This window comes from Myxocyprinus asiaticus, chromosome 26 (assembly GCF_019703515.2).
Source record: "Myxocyprinus asiaticus isolate MX2 ecotype Aquarium Trade chromosome 26, UBuf_Myxa_2, whole genome shotgun sequence".
Classification (NCBI taxonomy): domain Eukaryota; kingdom Metazoa; phylum Chordata; class Actinopteri; order Cypriniformes; family Catostomidae; genus Myxocyprinus; species Myxocyprinus asiaticus.
This window is the reverse complement of record NC_059369.1, coordinates 32,673,375-32,686,174: the sequence shown is the minus strand read 5'-3', so window position 1 is coordinate 32,686,174 and position 12,800 is coordinate 32,673,375. Positions and strand designations below refer to the sequence as shown.

Below are 12,800 nucleotides of genomic sequence, written 5' to 3'. Positions count from 1 at the left end.
TGTATTTACAAATATCTTTTTTAACTCACAAACACAACTTTGTTCAGCATTCATTTGTGAATCGCACGCATTTATTTGTGGATTGCTTGCTGTGCATTTGTGGATGGCAGCTCACATTTGTGAATTCTGAAACATTTCTTACGCGAGAGCTGTGGGCAATCCACAAATAGGTGGACTTCCCCCATCATCTACTCAAGCCAATCAGATAACAGCTACATTACTTGGACCAATCGTAGCATGTTCTATCTTCAACCAATCATGCTTCGTTTTACTATCAGGGTGGGACTAGGGTCACAGCACTCTCATGAGCATGGAATCAAGCACTTACAGATATGCTCCAAGGCTGCAAACATTTAAAGAAATGGACGCCATCAGAGGAATACTGTGACTTATGGTTCGTATAATTTTCTCTCAGTTATAAACATGTGTAGTGTCTTGTTAAATGCTGACAGCTTAAAATTGCCCATTTGTCTTCAAAACCTTTACTCTTAATGTTACATGGCAGATCCAAACAGACACATTACTAGACACTTCAAAAGATCAGTAGTACAGATAGTGCCTTTATAAAACATGAATCATATTAGATGATCTTAGGAGCACAAACCATAAAGTAATACCCTATATTACACAGTATACAAAATCTGCTATGCAAATAATTTGGTTTCACATGTTAATATATATATTAAACAAAATCACTGATGTAATATTTCAAAGGATTTATATTTATTGCACTTAGTGTTACGGCAGATCAGTCCAATGTTACGGACAAGAAATAATTATTTTAACCCTGTACAACAATGCATGTTTCACTTATTTACTCAGGAAGTATATGGGCTGTGAGATACAGGAGAACAACAACAACAATAATAATAATAATAATAATAATAATAATAATAATAATAATAAAAGAGTTGCGAGGATACCGGAGAACTGGTGCTCTCTGCTCCACATTACAAAAAGATGGAAACAGTTGTGGGACTTTTGTGCTACTGGTGGTAAGACATCACAAAGCTCCATGGCCCAATCTTGTTTGTGTAGCATGTTCTTTTCTATACAGTAATGGACTTGTTTTTAACGTGTAACTGTTATTTTTTCCAATCATTTGTGCAGAATGCTCTTACCCTGACTCAGAGTATCCATCCCAGACAACTGATACAACACCATGCCGTGGCAATGAGTATGTTCATGTACAAAAAACCCAAGCAAAATGCAAGCACTCCAGTTGTAATGTTCAATTCCATTGTTTGTGTGTGTAAATACATGCACTCAAATGTATTGTCTTTTGTAGTTACATGCATGACAACCTGTAGTTTGTAACCAAAAAATCATACCGTTTAGCCAACAGACTTGCTTTAAAGTGTTAGAAAAACAGACACCCTTTAAAACCTATTTACCTCAAAATGCCTTGATAGACCTCAATAAAAGATTTGTCAAATAAATGACAAAAAATATTTTGTCAAATGAGATGACTCATCATTTATACTCATATTCATGTTGTTCCAAACTCAAATGACTGACTTTCTTCTGTGGGAGGAACTCAAAAGGAGATGTCAGGAATTATGATGGGGACTGACAGCCTCGCTTTCATTTCAGCCTCATTAGCAGCATCTACATTTTACAATATATTCTCATATTCTACAGAAGAAACTAAATAGTACAGGTTTTAAAAAAACATGAGGGTGCGTAAATGACAGAATTTTCATTCAAGTCAACCCAAAGACAATGTTACGGTTTATTTAAATTTTGTATTGCACTTTCATTTCAATACATGTCATTGTAACTTAAAAGAAATGTGACATAACAGAAAAATAAAGAGTCTCATATTATACATTTTAAAAGGTGTCTTGTATTGGAGCAGGAACCACTGAGTTTTGAAACAGTTGAGTCAAGTGCTTAAAATTGATGGGCAGTACACAGGGGAAACATCTGAAAAAGATGCCAATAACCAATATATTCAATTATCACTGTCAGAACATGATGCTGTATTTTCTGAAGGGATCCTGTAATAGTACCTCCTAAAACATTCACACAAAAGTGCTAAAATGCAAAATTCTAATAAATATTACCTAACAACTGCTTTTATTAAATACATTAACATAATGTGAAACTAAATTATTGGCATAGCAGATCTTGTACACTGTGTAATATAGGGTACTCACTTATGGTTTGTGCTCCTAAGATTATCTAATATGATTCATGTTTTATAAAAGCACTATCTGTACTACTGATCTTTTGTAGTGTCTAGTAGTGTGTCTGTTTGGATCTGCCATGTAACATTAAGAGTAAAGGTTTTGATGACACATACATACATTTTCCATTATGAAGCTAGGAGTTTCAGTCAAGAAACTTGGTTAAAATTAAAATAACAGGCTCATACAGTCAACCAGGTTAGCTATAAAGGTAATGATCAGAACACTCTACAAATGGGCAATTTTTAGCTGTCGACATTTAACAAGACACTACGCATGTTTATAACTGAGAGAAAATGACACGAACCTTAAGTCACAGTATTCCTCTGATGGCATCCGTTTCTTTAAATGTTTGCGGCCTTGGAGTATATCTGCAAGTGCTTGATTCCATGCTCATGAGAGCGCTGTGACTCTAGTCCCACCCTGATAGTAAAATGAAGCATGATTGGTTGAAGATAGAACATGCTACGATTGGTCCGAGTAATGTAGCTGTTATCTGATTGGCTTGAGTACACGATGGGTGAAGTCCACCTATTTGTGGATTGGCCGCAGCTCTCGCGTAAGAAATGTTTCAGAATTCACAAATGTGAGCTGCCATCCACAAATGCACAGCAAGCAATCCACAAATAAATGTGTGCGATTCACAAATGAATGCTGAACAGAGTTGTGTTTTTGAGTTAAAAAATATATTTGTAAATATTTTTTTTATTTGCAATCTCAATTTATTTATTTGCGAATTCACTTTATTTTTGTGAAACTCCTAACATATATTTGTGGCTCTCATTCAATTTATTTGTGAACCAACTTTCTATTTGTGAATCTCTTTCCATTTGTCTCTGAATTAGAAACAGTTCTAACTCCATAAAAATGTTACTTTTTACTTTTTTAATACTTAAGTACAATTTAATGTAAATACTTTTCTACTTTCACTCAAGTATGTTTTTGGCTGGATACTTGGACCTTTAATTGAGTAAAATGTTCACACAGTATCCTTACTTTTACTTAAGTATTATTTCTGAGTACTTTTTTACACCCCTGTATACATACATACATACATATATCTATATCTATATCTATATCTATATCTATATATATATATATATATATATATATATATATATATATATATATATATATATATATATAGCTCTGGAAAAAAATTAAGAGACCACTCCAAATTATCAGTTTCTCTGGATTTACTATTTATAGGTAAGTGTTTGAGTAAAATTAACATTTGGTTTTATTATATAAACTACTAACAACATTTCTTCCAAATTCAAAATAAAATATTGTAATTTAGAGCATTTATTTGCAGAAAATGACATCAAACTAAAAAATAACAAAAAAGATGCCGTGTTGTCAGACCTCAAATAATGCAAAGAAAACAAGTTCATATTCATTTATAAACAATGCAATACTAATGTTTTAATGTTTAAAGTTCAGAAATTAATATTTGGTGGATCCTGATATTCAATAACAGCTTTCGTGCATCTTTACATGCTTTCCACCAGTCTTTCACATTACTGTTGGGTGATTTTATGCCACTACTGGCTCAGAAATTCAAGCAGGAATTTAACAGACACTGGAATGGAATGGCTGTCATACATGTAGAGATGCTGATTTAAGAACCATTTGGAGTGGTCTCTTAATTTTTTCCAGAGCTGTTTATAATGTATATATACAGTATGTATATAAACTGTATACTGTTTCTTTTGCAGAATACAAATTAAGATTTTTAGAAGAATATCTCGGCTCTGTAGGACCATAAAATGCAAGTGAATGGTGGCCAATCAATGGTGGGGGCACGTCGGATCTTGCCTAGGGCACCAAGTAAGCCAGAACCGCCACTGTTCACTGTAGAATGTTGAAGTTATGTAAATATGTGACACCTGCACAATCATAACAAAAAGCACAACCTTTATTCAACAACCCCAGAGGGCTTTATCCTGGGGGTCATTGCAAATGTTGCACATGCAAAATATTACATAAAATAACAAGTTACTAATTTTGAAATTGCTACAAACATGACTTACAACTATAAAGAATCAAAGTGGATTTAACAGTAGATTCATATAACTTTTCCAGCTGCTTAAACAAGTCTAATATATGGATTTCAAACCCAAATAAAGAGCACAGATAGAACAAAGTAATCAGCATCTATATGTTTATGAGTTGACATTGAGTTTCACTGGAGAGTATACAGTAATGTGGTAAGAAAAGTCTGTAACTTGGTTTGATGATATGTTATTTTCTTTATTATTTTTTAAAAATATATTTAAAAAAAATCTTGCTAATTGATACTTGCTAGTTGCTGGTAAGAGAGGTTCATAGATGGACATTAAAATAAGTATTTGTTACCTATTTGTTGGTTTAGGGTGATGATTTGTATAGTCTGTATGTCTGTCTGTACACATTTATTTGTAATAGAAGTTCTCACTTAAGTAAAAGGTATAGTCATTTGACTATCAGTGAAATTTTTCATTTGAATTCAATATAGAATTCCTTCATTCCACTTCAAAGATAAGGTAAATAAATATATACTATGCATTAAGAGTCCACTTTTAGTTTTATCTTCTAATTCATGATAGTTCCTAAAGTGTTACACTGTATGAACTTGTGAGAATTCTGCTGACTGAGCAAAGCATTTGGATATCAAAGTGACAGATCTGCCCCTGGCTGTCTCTAAATCTATCAAGAACAGGTGTTGTTGAAGTTGCATAACATACTAAAATTAACAGTTCTGTCACACTGCTTCAGTCTGTTACTAAATACAATTAAGTTTTATTTTACAAGACAACAAAACACGAAGTACAGAAAAGGATTACCCAGATTACCCATAAATGACCCACAGCGTGGCTCTGGGCTAAACTGTCATAAGACTGCAAATTAATTGATAATGTTCATCATAACTCAATGCCTGTGCGACTTTGCCTGTAGGTTGCCAAGTAAAAACTCGTTCGTTATGCTATTTTGAAATGCCTTGAAGCTAAAAGCACCCTCGGGACTAGACAACTCCCACCTATTGAGAGTATAAAACCAAGACCACCATCTGCCATGTTCATTCTGAATCTTGCATCCACCTGTCCATCAAATCATCTTCCTGAGTGACCGACAACATGAGCTTTGTGTTTCAATCAGGCTTCCAGTCAGGCTTCCAATCAGACTTCCAGGCCATCTCCAGCCTTGTGAGTGATCTCTCTGCTCATCACCTATTTCAGCTGTACTAGATTTTATGCTTTTGGGCATCTCTATGGAAGTGCATATTTAAAAGTCAGTTCAACATTGTCATCTTTGCAAAAACAGTATTGGAAAGTTGCGACTTCTGATAATATTTTTACTATGCTGAATGCACCCTATGTGAGTCTGTGGAATTTAATGTATGAAAAGTCTGTCGAACATTGTGAACTTTAATTTTGTTTTATATAATGCACATTCTGTCTGGCATTGGTAATGTGCAGCTTCTGATTATATTTTTATATGCAGAGTGTCCCCTATTTGATTTGTGGAATTTCATATTTGAAAAGCCAATTAAACATTGTAATTTTCTATGTCATAATGTACAGTACATAATGGATTTTAAATGTGTAGCGTCTGATTATATATATATATATATATATATCTATGTAGAGTGTCCCCTATGTGAGTCCTGTCTCTGGAGGACTACGAGCTGGAGAAGCCATCTTAATTCAGGGAGCTGTTCCCTCTGTGTGTGAAAGGTGAGAATTTTCTGTACAAGCCTGGAGATTTCCTTTAAACTGCAAAAGTGTTTAGGGGTCAATCCTTTAATATGTTTTGTTGTTGTTGTTGTTGTTTTGTTTTTTGTTTTTTGTTGTTGTTTTTTAGCTTTGTTGTGAGCCTGAAGTGTGGAGAGTCAGAAGGAGATGACATTGCCTTCCAAATAAAGCCTCAGTTTAGCAGTAACTGCATGGTCCTAAACAGCCGCCTAAAAGGGTTATGGGGAAATGAGAAGAAACTGGCCTTACCTTTAAAAAAGGGGAACAACTTTGATCTGATTATTGCCATAAACTCTGAAAACTATCAGGTGTGTTTTAGTGATCACTTGAATGAGTGCATCTTGTGCATATTATGTATGACATCTGAGCATAGATCCAAAAAAATGTTATTTTCTATATTAAGGTGTATCTGAATGGATGTGAAGTTGGGCAGTTTCAGCATAGTATACCACTGAAAGGTGTCACTGCACTACACATTGGAGGAGATGTTACTTTAACAAACGTAGTATTCATGGGGGTGAGTGATCCTCTTTAATTTCAGATGTTATTAGACAAGATTAAATTAATTTATTCTTTATTACTCAAACACAGGTGTTCATTTTAATTTGGAATTAGGCTATGATAGTGTAGATAAATGCTTAATCATGTTGATCATGTCCTCGTCCTCTCCCCTTATATGGAGAGATGAAATTACTTTCACTACAGTTGCCTGTGGTGTGACATGTTACAGTTCATCTAAAACTCTTAACACAGCATATAACACAGCATTTTTTTAATCATTATTTTACATGCAGTTGTTATGACCACAGTTGAGAGAGTACAAGGAAAATTTGTCATTTTAAAATTCATTCACACACATTTAAATGCACTGGTGGTGAAGGCTAGATGGTTAATAAAATGTGCGAAATATTTGTGTCAGTCTAAGAAACATTTGTAAAATGTTTAAAATAAGTTTTTAAACATCAACTAAAATTTAATAAATTCTGGGATTTAAAACTGGAAATAAACAGAAAGAATTAGGATTTCAACAATGATACTGACTTTAAAATATGATACAAATATATGTGTTACCCTATTGGAACTGCCTTTTTCCATTTTATTTGTGGAATTTACTACTTTGGTTTGCAGAACTGGACTGGTTCTTCTAACTTTGGGCAGGGTGAAATGATGACTATGAAGTCTTTTGGAAAACATTCTTCAGCACAAAAAGGAAGCTGGACATTTGAGTGTGGAAGTTTCCAAACAACACAGGCAACAAATTTAACTGGAACAAAAACTGTCCATCCAGAGATTAAACTTCCAGTCACCAATCTAGTCCAAAATCCTGTGAGTAGCAAACACTTTCCATTGACTCTAAGCAAGATACAGACAAGCAATTAAAGAAACAAAGCATTACATTTTTTATTTCACCAAAGCAAATCTGTCAAAACTTAGTTCATAACAAATAACCCTTGAAAGAAAAATTGCATTCTAAATGTCCCAATCCAATACGTTCAAAACCTGCTAAAAGCTTCTTCATAATATAAAACTGATCTCTATTTTGTTACACTCACTATAGGCTCTTCCCTATGTTGGTCCAGTTGCTGGGGGACTGAGAGCAGGAATGGCCTTGTACTTGCAGGGAGTTGTTCCTACTAATGCTGACCAGTAAGCAGTTATTTTGTTGACCGCATGTATGCAACCACATACACATTGAATGCATTACTAGAATTTAGTCAGGAAATGACTATATCCTCTAATACGGACTGAATATTAATCCATTTGAGATCAGAAATAAAGCACTTTTATAGTGGAAGAATTCATCAAGGGGTTGTATAGCAAAAAAAAATGTTTGCCGCTATTTGGATTCCGCCCTATAATGCCAATAATTCCATGCAGGTTCGCAATAAATTTCAAGACTGGAGAGTCTGACGAGGATGATATAGCTTTCCACTTCAGCCCCCGAATGGGCAGCAAGGTGGCCATGAACAGCTTCAGGAATGGAGGATGGCAGACTGAGGAATCTGCCTCTGAAAACCCCTTCACAAAGGGAGATGCTTTTGAAATGTTTATCGTCCCCAAACCTGAAGGATATCAGGTATGTGCTTTGTATCCCAAACTCAAAGGACTCCTAAATGTAAGCCAAGCAATTGTCTTCAAGCGGGCTCTTTCACCTTGATTCCTTAGGTGTATGTGAATGGCAAGGAGCACTACATGTTTAAGCACCGTATACCTCTGGAAAACGTGAAAGCATTAAATATCCTTGGACATGTTGCCGCAAAGCATTTTGGCTTCATAGAAGTAAGTTACATATTTTTAAGTTACAGCAATTTCGAATGGATGGTCATTTGTTGGAATCCAGTGAGAATACTGTGGAGAGTAAAAAGTTGTCTAAATACACTCTCTTTTCTCTCATTAGAAAGCTGTCTAAATACACTCTCTTTTCTCTCATTAGAACTGGAGCATACCTTCATTTACTAAGGAAGCCAAGACAACAGTCTCCAGTCTGGGCAGCTCACACTGGGGTCTTTCACCCACACAGTCAGAGGTCTTACACCCGGTACAAAATCCTGTGAGTGACAGACCATTTCAGTTACTTTTTAGTGTGCAAAAAAGTGTTTCTCCCAAAAGCAATTGTTATCCCATAGTTCCAGATATGTTAGGCCTTTTGAAACATTAATGAAACGTCCATTTCCCAATTCCATGAGTTAAAAACTACCACAAAGTTCTGGGTAACACAAGACTGATGCAATTTTGTTGCAAACACTGCAGATCCTTCCCTATGTGGGCACAGTTCCTGGAGGACTTAAAGCAGGAATGGCCTTGTACTTGCAGGGAGTTGTTCCAACTAATGCTGACCAGTAAGCAATTATTTTGTTGACTGCATTTATGCAACCATATAAACAATGAATGCTTTAATAGACTTTAGTCAGGAAAAGACTGCATCCTCTAATACGGACAGAATATTAACCTATTTGTGATCTGAAATGTAGTTATTTTATAGTGGAAGAATTCATGTTGGGGTTGTAAAGCTTAGAAAAATGTTTGTTGTTATATGGATTTGGTTGTCATAAAATGCCTCAACTTCCATGCAGGTTCGCAATAAATTTCAAGACTGGACAGTCTGACAAGGATGATATAGCTTTCCACTTCAACCCACGAATGGGAAGCAAAGTGGCCATGAACAGCTTCAGGAATGGAGGATGGCAGACTGAGGAATCTGCCTCTGAAAACCCCTTCAAAAAGGGAGATGCTTTTGAAATGTTTATCGTCCCCAAACCTGAAGGATATCAGGTATGTGCTTTGTATCCCAAACTCAAAGGACTCCTAAATGTAAGCCAAGCAACTGTCTTCAAGCGGGCTCTTTCACCTTGATTTCTTAGGTGTGTGTGAATGGCAAGGAGCACTACATGTTTAAGCACCGTATACCTCTGGAAAACGTGAAAGCATTAAATATCCTTGGACATGTTGCCGCAAAGCTTTTTGGCTTCATAGAAGTAAGTTACATATTTTTAAGTTACAGCAATTTCGAATGGATGGTCATTTGTTGGAATCCAGTGAGAATACTGTGGAGAGTAAAAAGTTGTCTAAATACACTCTCTTTTCTCTCATTAGAACTGGAGCATACCTTCATTTACTAAGGAAGCCAAGACAACAGTCACCAGTCTGGGCAGCTCACACTGGGGTCTTTCACCCACACAGTCAGAGGTCTTACAACCGGTCCAAAATCCTGTGAGTGACAGACCATTTCAGTTACTTTTTAGTGTGCAATAAAGTGTTTCTCCCAAAAGCAATTGTTATCCCATAGTTCCAGATATGTTAGGCCTTTTGAAACATTAATGAAACGTCCATTTCCCAATTCCATGAGTTAAAAACTACCACAAAGTTCTGGGTAACACAAGACTGATGCAATTTTGTTGCAAACACTGCAGATCCTTCCCTATGTGGGCACAATTCCTGGAGGACTTAGAGCAGGAATGGCCTTGTACTTGCAGGGAGTTGTTCCAACTAATGCTGACCAGTAAGCAATTATTTTGTTGACTGCATTTATGCAACCATATAAACAATGAATGCTTTAATAGACTTTAGTCAGGAAAAGACTGCATCCTCTAATACGGACAGAATATTAACCTATTTGTGATCTGAAATGTAGTTATTTTATAGTGGAAGAATTCATGTTGGGGTTGTAAAGCTTAGAAAAATGTTTGTTGTTATATGGATTCGGTTGTCATAAAATGCCTCAACTTCCATGCAGGTTCGCAATAAATTTCAAGACTGGACAGTCTGACAAGGATGATATAGCTTTCCACTTCAACCCACGAATGGGAAGCAAAGTGGCCATGAACAGCTTCAGGAATGGAGGATGGCAGACTGAGGAATCTGCCTCTGAAAACCCCTTCAAAAAGGGAGATGCTTTTGAAATGTTTATCGTCCCCAAACCTGAAGGATATCAGGTATGTGCTTTGTATCCCAAACTCAAAGGACTCCTAAATGTAAGCCAAGCAATTGTCTTCAAGCGGGCTCTTTCACCTTGATTTCTTAGGTGTGTGTGAATGGCAAGGAGCACTACATGTTTAAGCACCGTATACCTCTGGAAAACGTGAAAGCATTAAATATCCTTGGACATGTTGCCGCAAAGCTTTTTGGCTTCATAGAAGTAAGTTACATATTTTTAAGTTACAGCAATTTCGAATGGATGGTCATTTGTTGGAATCCAGTGAGAATACTGTGGAGAGTAAAAAGTTGTCTAAATACACTCTCTTTTCTCTCATTAGAACTGGAGCATACCTTCATTTACTAAGGAAGCCAAGACAACAGTCACCAGTCTGGGCAGCTCACACTGGGGTCTTTCACCCACACAGTCAGAGGTCTTACACCCGGTCCAAAATCCTGTGAGTGACAGACCATTTCAGTTACTTTTTAGTGTGCAATAAAGTGTTTCTCCCAAAAGCAATTGTTATCCCATAGTTCCAGATATGTTAGGCCTTTTGAAACATTAATGAAACGTCCATTTCCCAATTCCATGAGTTAAAAACTACCACAAAGTTCTGGGTAACACAAGACTGATGCAATTTTGTTGCAAACACTGCAGATCCTTCCCTATGTGGGCACAATTCCTGGAGGACTTAGAGCAGGAATGGCCTTGTACTTGCAGGGAGTTGTTCCAACTAATGCTGACCAGTAAGCAATTATTTTGTTGACTGCATTTATGCAACCATATAAACAATGAATGCTTTAATAGACTTTAGTCAGGAAAAGACTGCATCCTCTAATACGGACAGAATATTAACCTATTTGTGATCTGAAATGTAATTATTTTATAGTGGAAGAATTCATGTTGGGGTTGTAAAGCTTAGAAAAATGTTTGTTGTTATATGGATTCGGTTGTCATAAAATGCCTCAACTTCCATGCAGGTTCGCAATAAATTTCAAGACTGGACAGTCTGACAAGGATGATATAGCTTTCCACTTCAACCCACGAATGGGAAGCAAAGTGGCCATGAACAGCTTCAGGAATGGAGGATGGCAGACTGAGGAATCTGCCTCTGAAAACCCCTTCAAAAAGGGAGATGCTTTTGAAATGTTTATCGTCCCCAAACCTGAAGGATATCAGGTATGTGCTTTGTATCCCAAACTCAAAGGACTCCTAAATGTAAGCCAAGCAATTGTCTTCAAGCGGATTCTTTCACATCGATTCCTTAGGTATATGTGAATGGCAAGGAGCACTACATGTTTAAGCACCGTATACCTCTGGAAAATGTGAAAGCATTAAATATCCTTGGACATGTTGCCGCAAAGCTTTTTGGCTACATAGAAGTAAGTTATATATTTTTAAGTTACAGCAATTTCGAATGGATGGTCATTTGTTGGAATCCAGTGAGAATACTGTGGAGAGTAAAAAGTTGTCTAAATACAATCTCATTTCTCTCATTAGAAAGCTGTCTAAATACACTCTCTTTTCTCTCATTAGAACTGGAGCATACCTTCATTTACTAAGGAAGCCAAGACAACAGTCTCCAGTCTGGGCAGCTCACACTGGGGTCTTTCACCCACACAGTCAGAGGTCTTACACCCGGTACAAAATCCTGTGAGTGACAGACCATTTCAGTTACTTTTTATTGTGCAATAAAGTGTTTCTCCCAAAAGCAATTGTTACCCCACAGTTCCAGATATGTTAGGCCTTTTGAAACATTAATGAAATGTCCATTTCCCAATTCCATGAGTTAAAAACTACCACAAAGTTCTGGGTAACACAAGACTGATGCAATTTTGTTGCGTACACTGCAGATCCTTCCCTATGTGGGCACAATTCCTGGAGGACTTAGAGCAGGAATGGCCTTGTACTTGCAGGGAGTTGTTTCAACTAATGCTGACCTGTAAGCAAATATTTTGTTGACTGCATTTATGCAACCATATAAACAATGAATGCTTTACTAGGCTTTAGTCAGGAAAAAACTGTATCCTCTAATACGGACAGAATATTAACCTATTTGTGATCTGATATGTAGTTATTTTATAGTGGAAGAATTCATGTTGGGGTTGTAAAGCTTAGAAAATGTTTTGTTGTTATATGGATTTGGTTGTCATAAAATGCCTCAACTTCCATGCAGGTTCGCAATAAATTTCAAGACTGGACAGTCTGACAAGGATGATATAGCTTTCCACTTCAACCCCCGAATGGGCAGCAAGGTGGCCATGAACAGCTTCAGGAATGGAGCATGGCAGACTGAGGAATCTGCCTCTGAAAACCCCTTCAAAAAGGGAGATGCTTTTGAAATGTTTATCGTCCCCAAACCTGAAGGATATCAGGTATGTGCTTTGTATCCCAAACTCAAAGGACTCCTAAATGTAAGCCAAGCAATTGTCTTCAAGCGGACTCTTTCACATCGATTCCTTA

The 12,800-nt window shown here is 36.5% G+C and overlaps 1 protein-coding gene across 47 annotated transcripts in view; it reads left to right on the top strand.

The window, feature by feature from the left end:
• Positions 1-5,261: 5,261 nt before the first annotated feature.
• lgals4 (galectin 4) overlaps positions 5,262-12,800 on the top strand; it is a 34,386-nt gene continuing 26,847 nt past the window's right edge. For 23 of the 47 annotated variants that reach the window (XM_051656929.1, XM_051656938.1, XM_051656928.1 and 20 more), the window contains exons 1-11: positions 5,262-5,374; positions 5,817-5,905; positions 6,033-6,231; positions 6,327-6,440; positions 7,052-7,249; positions 7,482-7,570; positions 8,998-9,196; positions 10,446-10,559; positions 10,678-10,794; positions 10,995-11,083; positions 11,318-11,516. In XM_051656929.1, the coding sequence (XP_051512889.1) occupies positions 5,306-5,374; positions 5,817-5,905; positions 6,033-6,231; positions 6,327-6,440; positions 7,052-7,249; positions 7,482-7,570; positions 8,998-9,196; positions 10,446-10,559; positions 10,678-10,794; positions 10,995-11,083; positions 11,318-11,516 (1,476 nt within the window). In that variant the 5' untranslated portion in view covers positions 5,262-5,305. The other 24 variants (XM_051656932.1, XM_051656917.1, XM_051656925.1 and 21 more) reach the window with 11 other exon arrangements.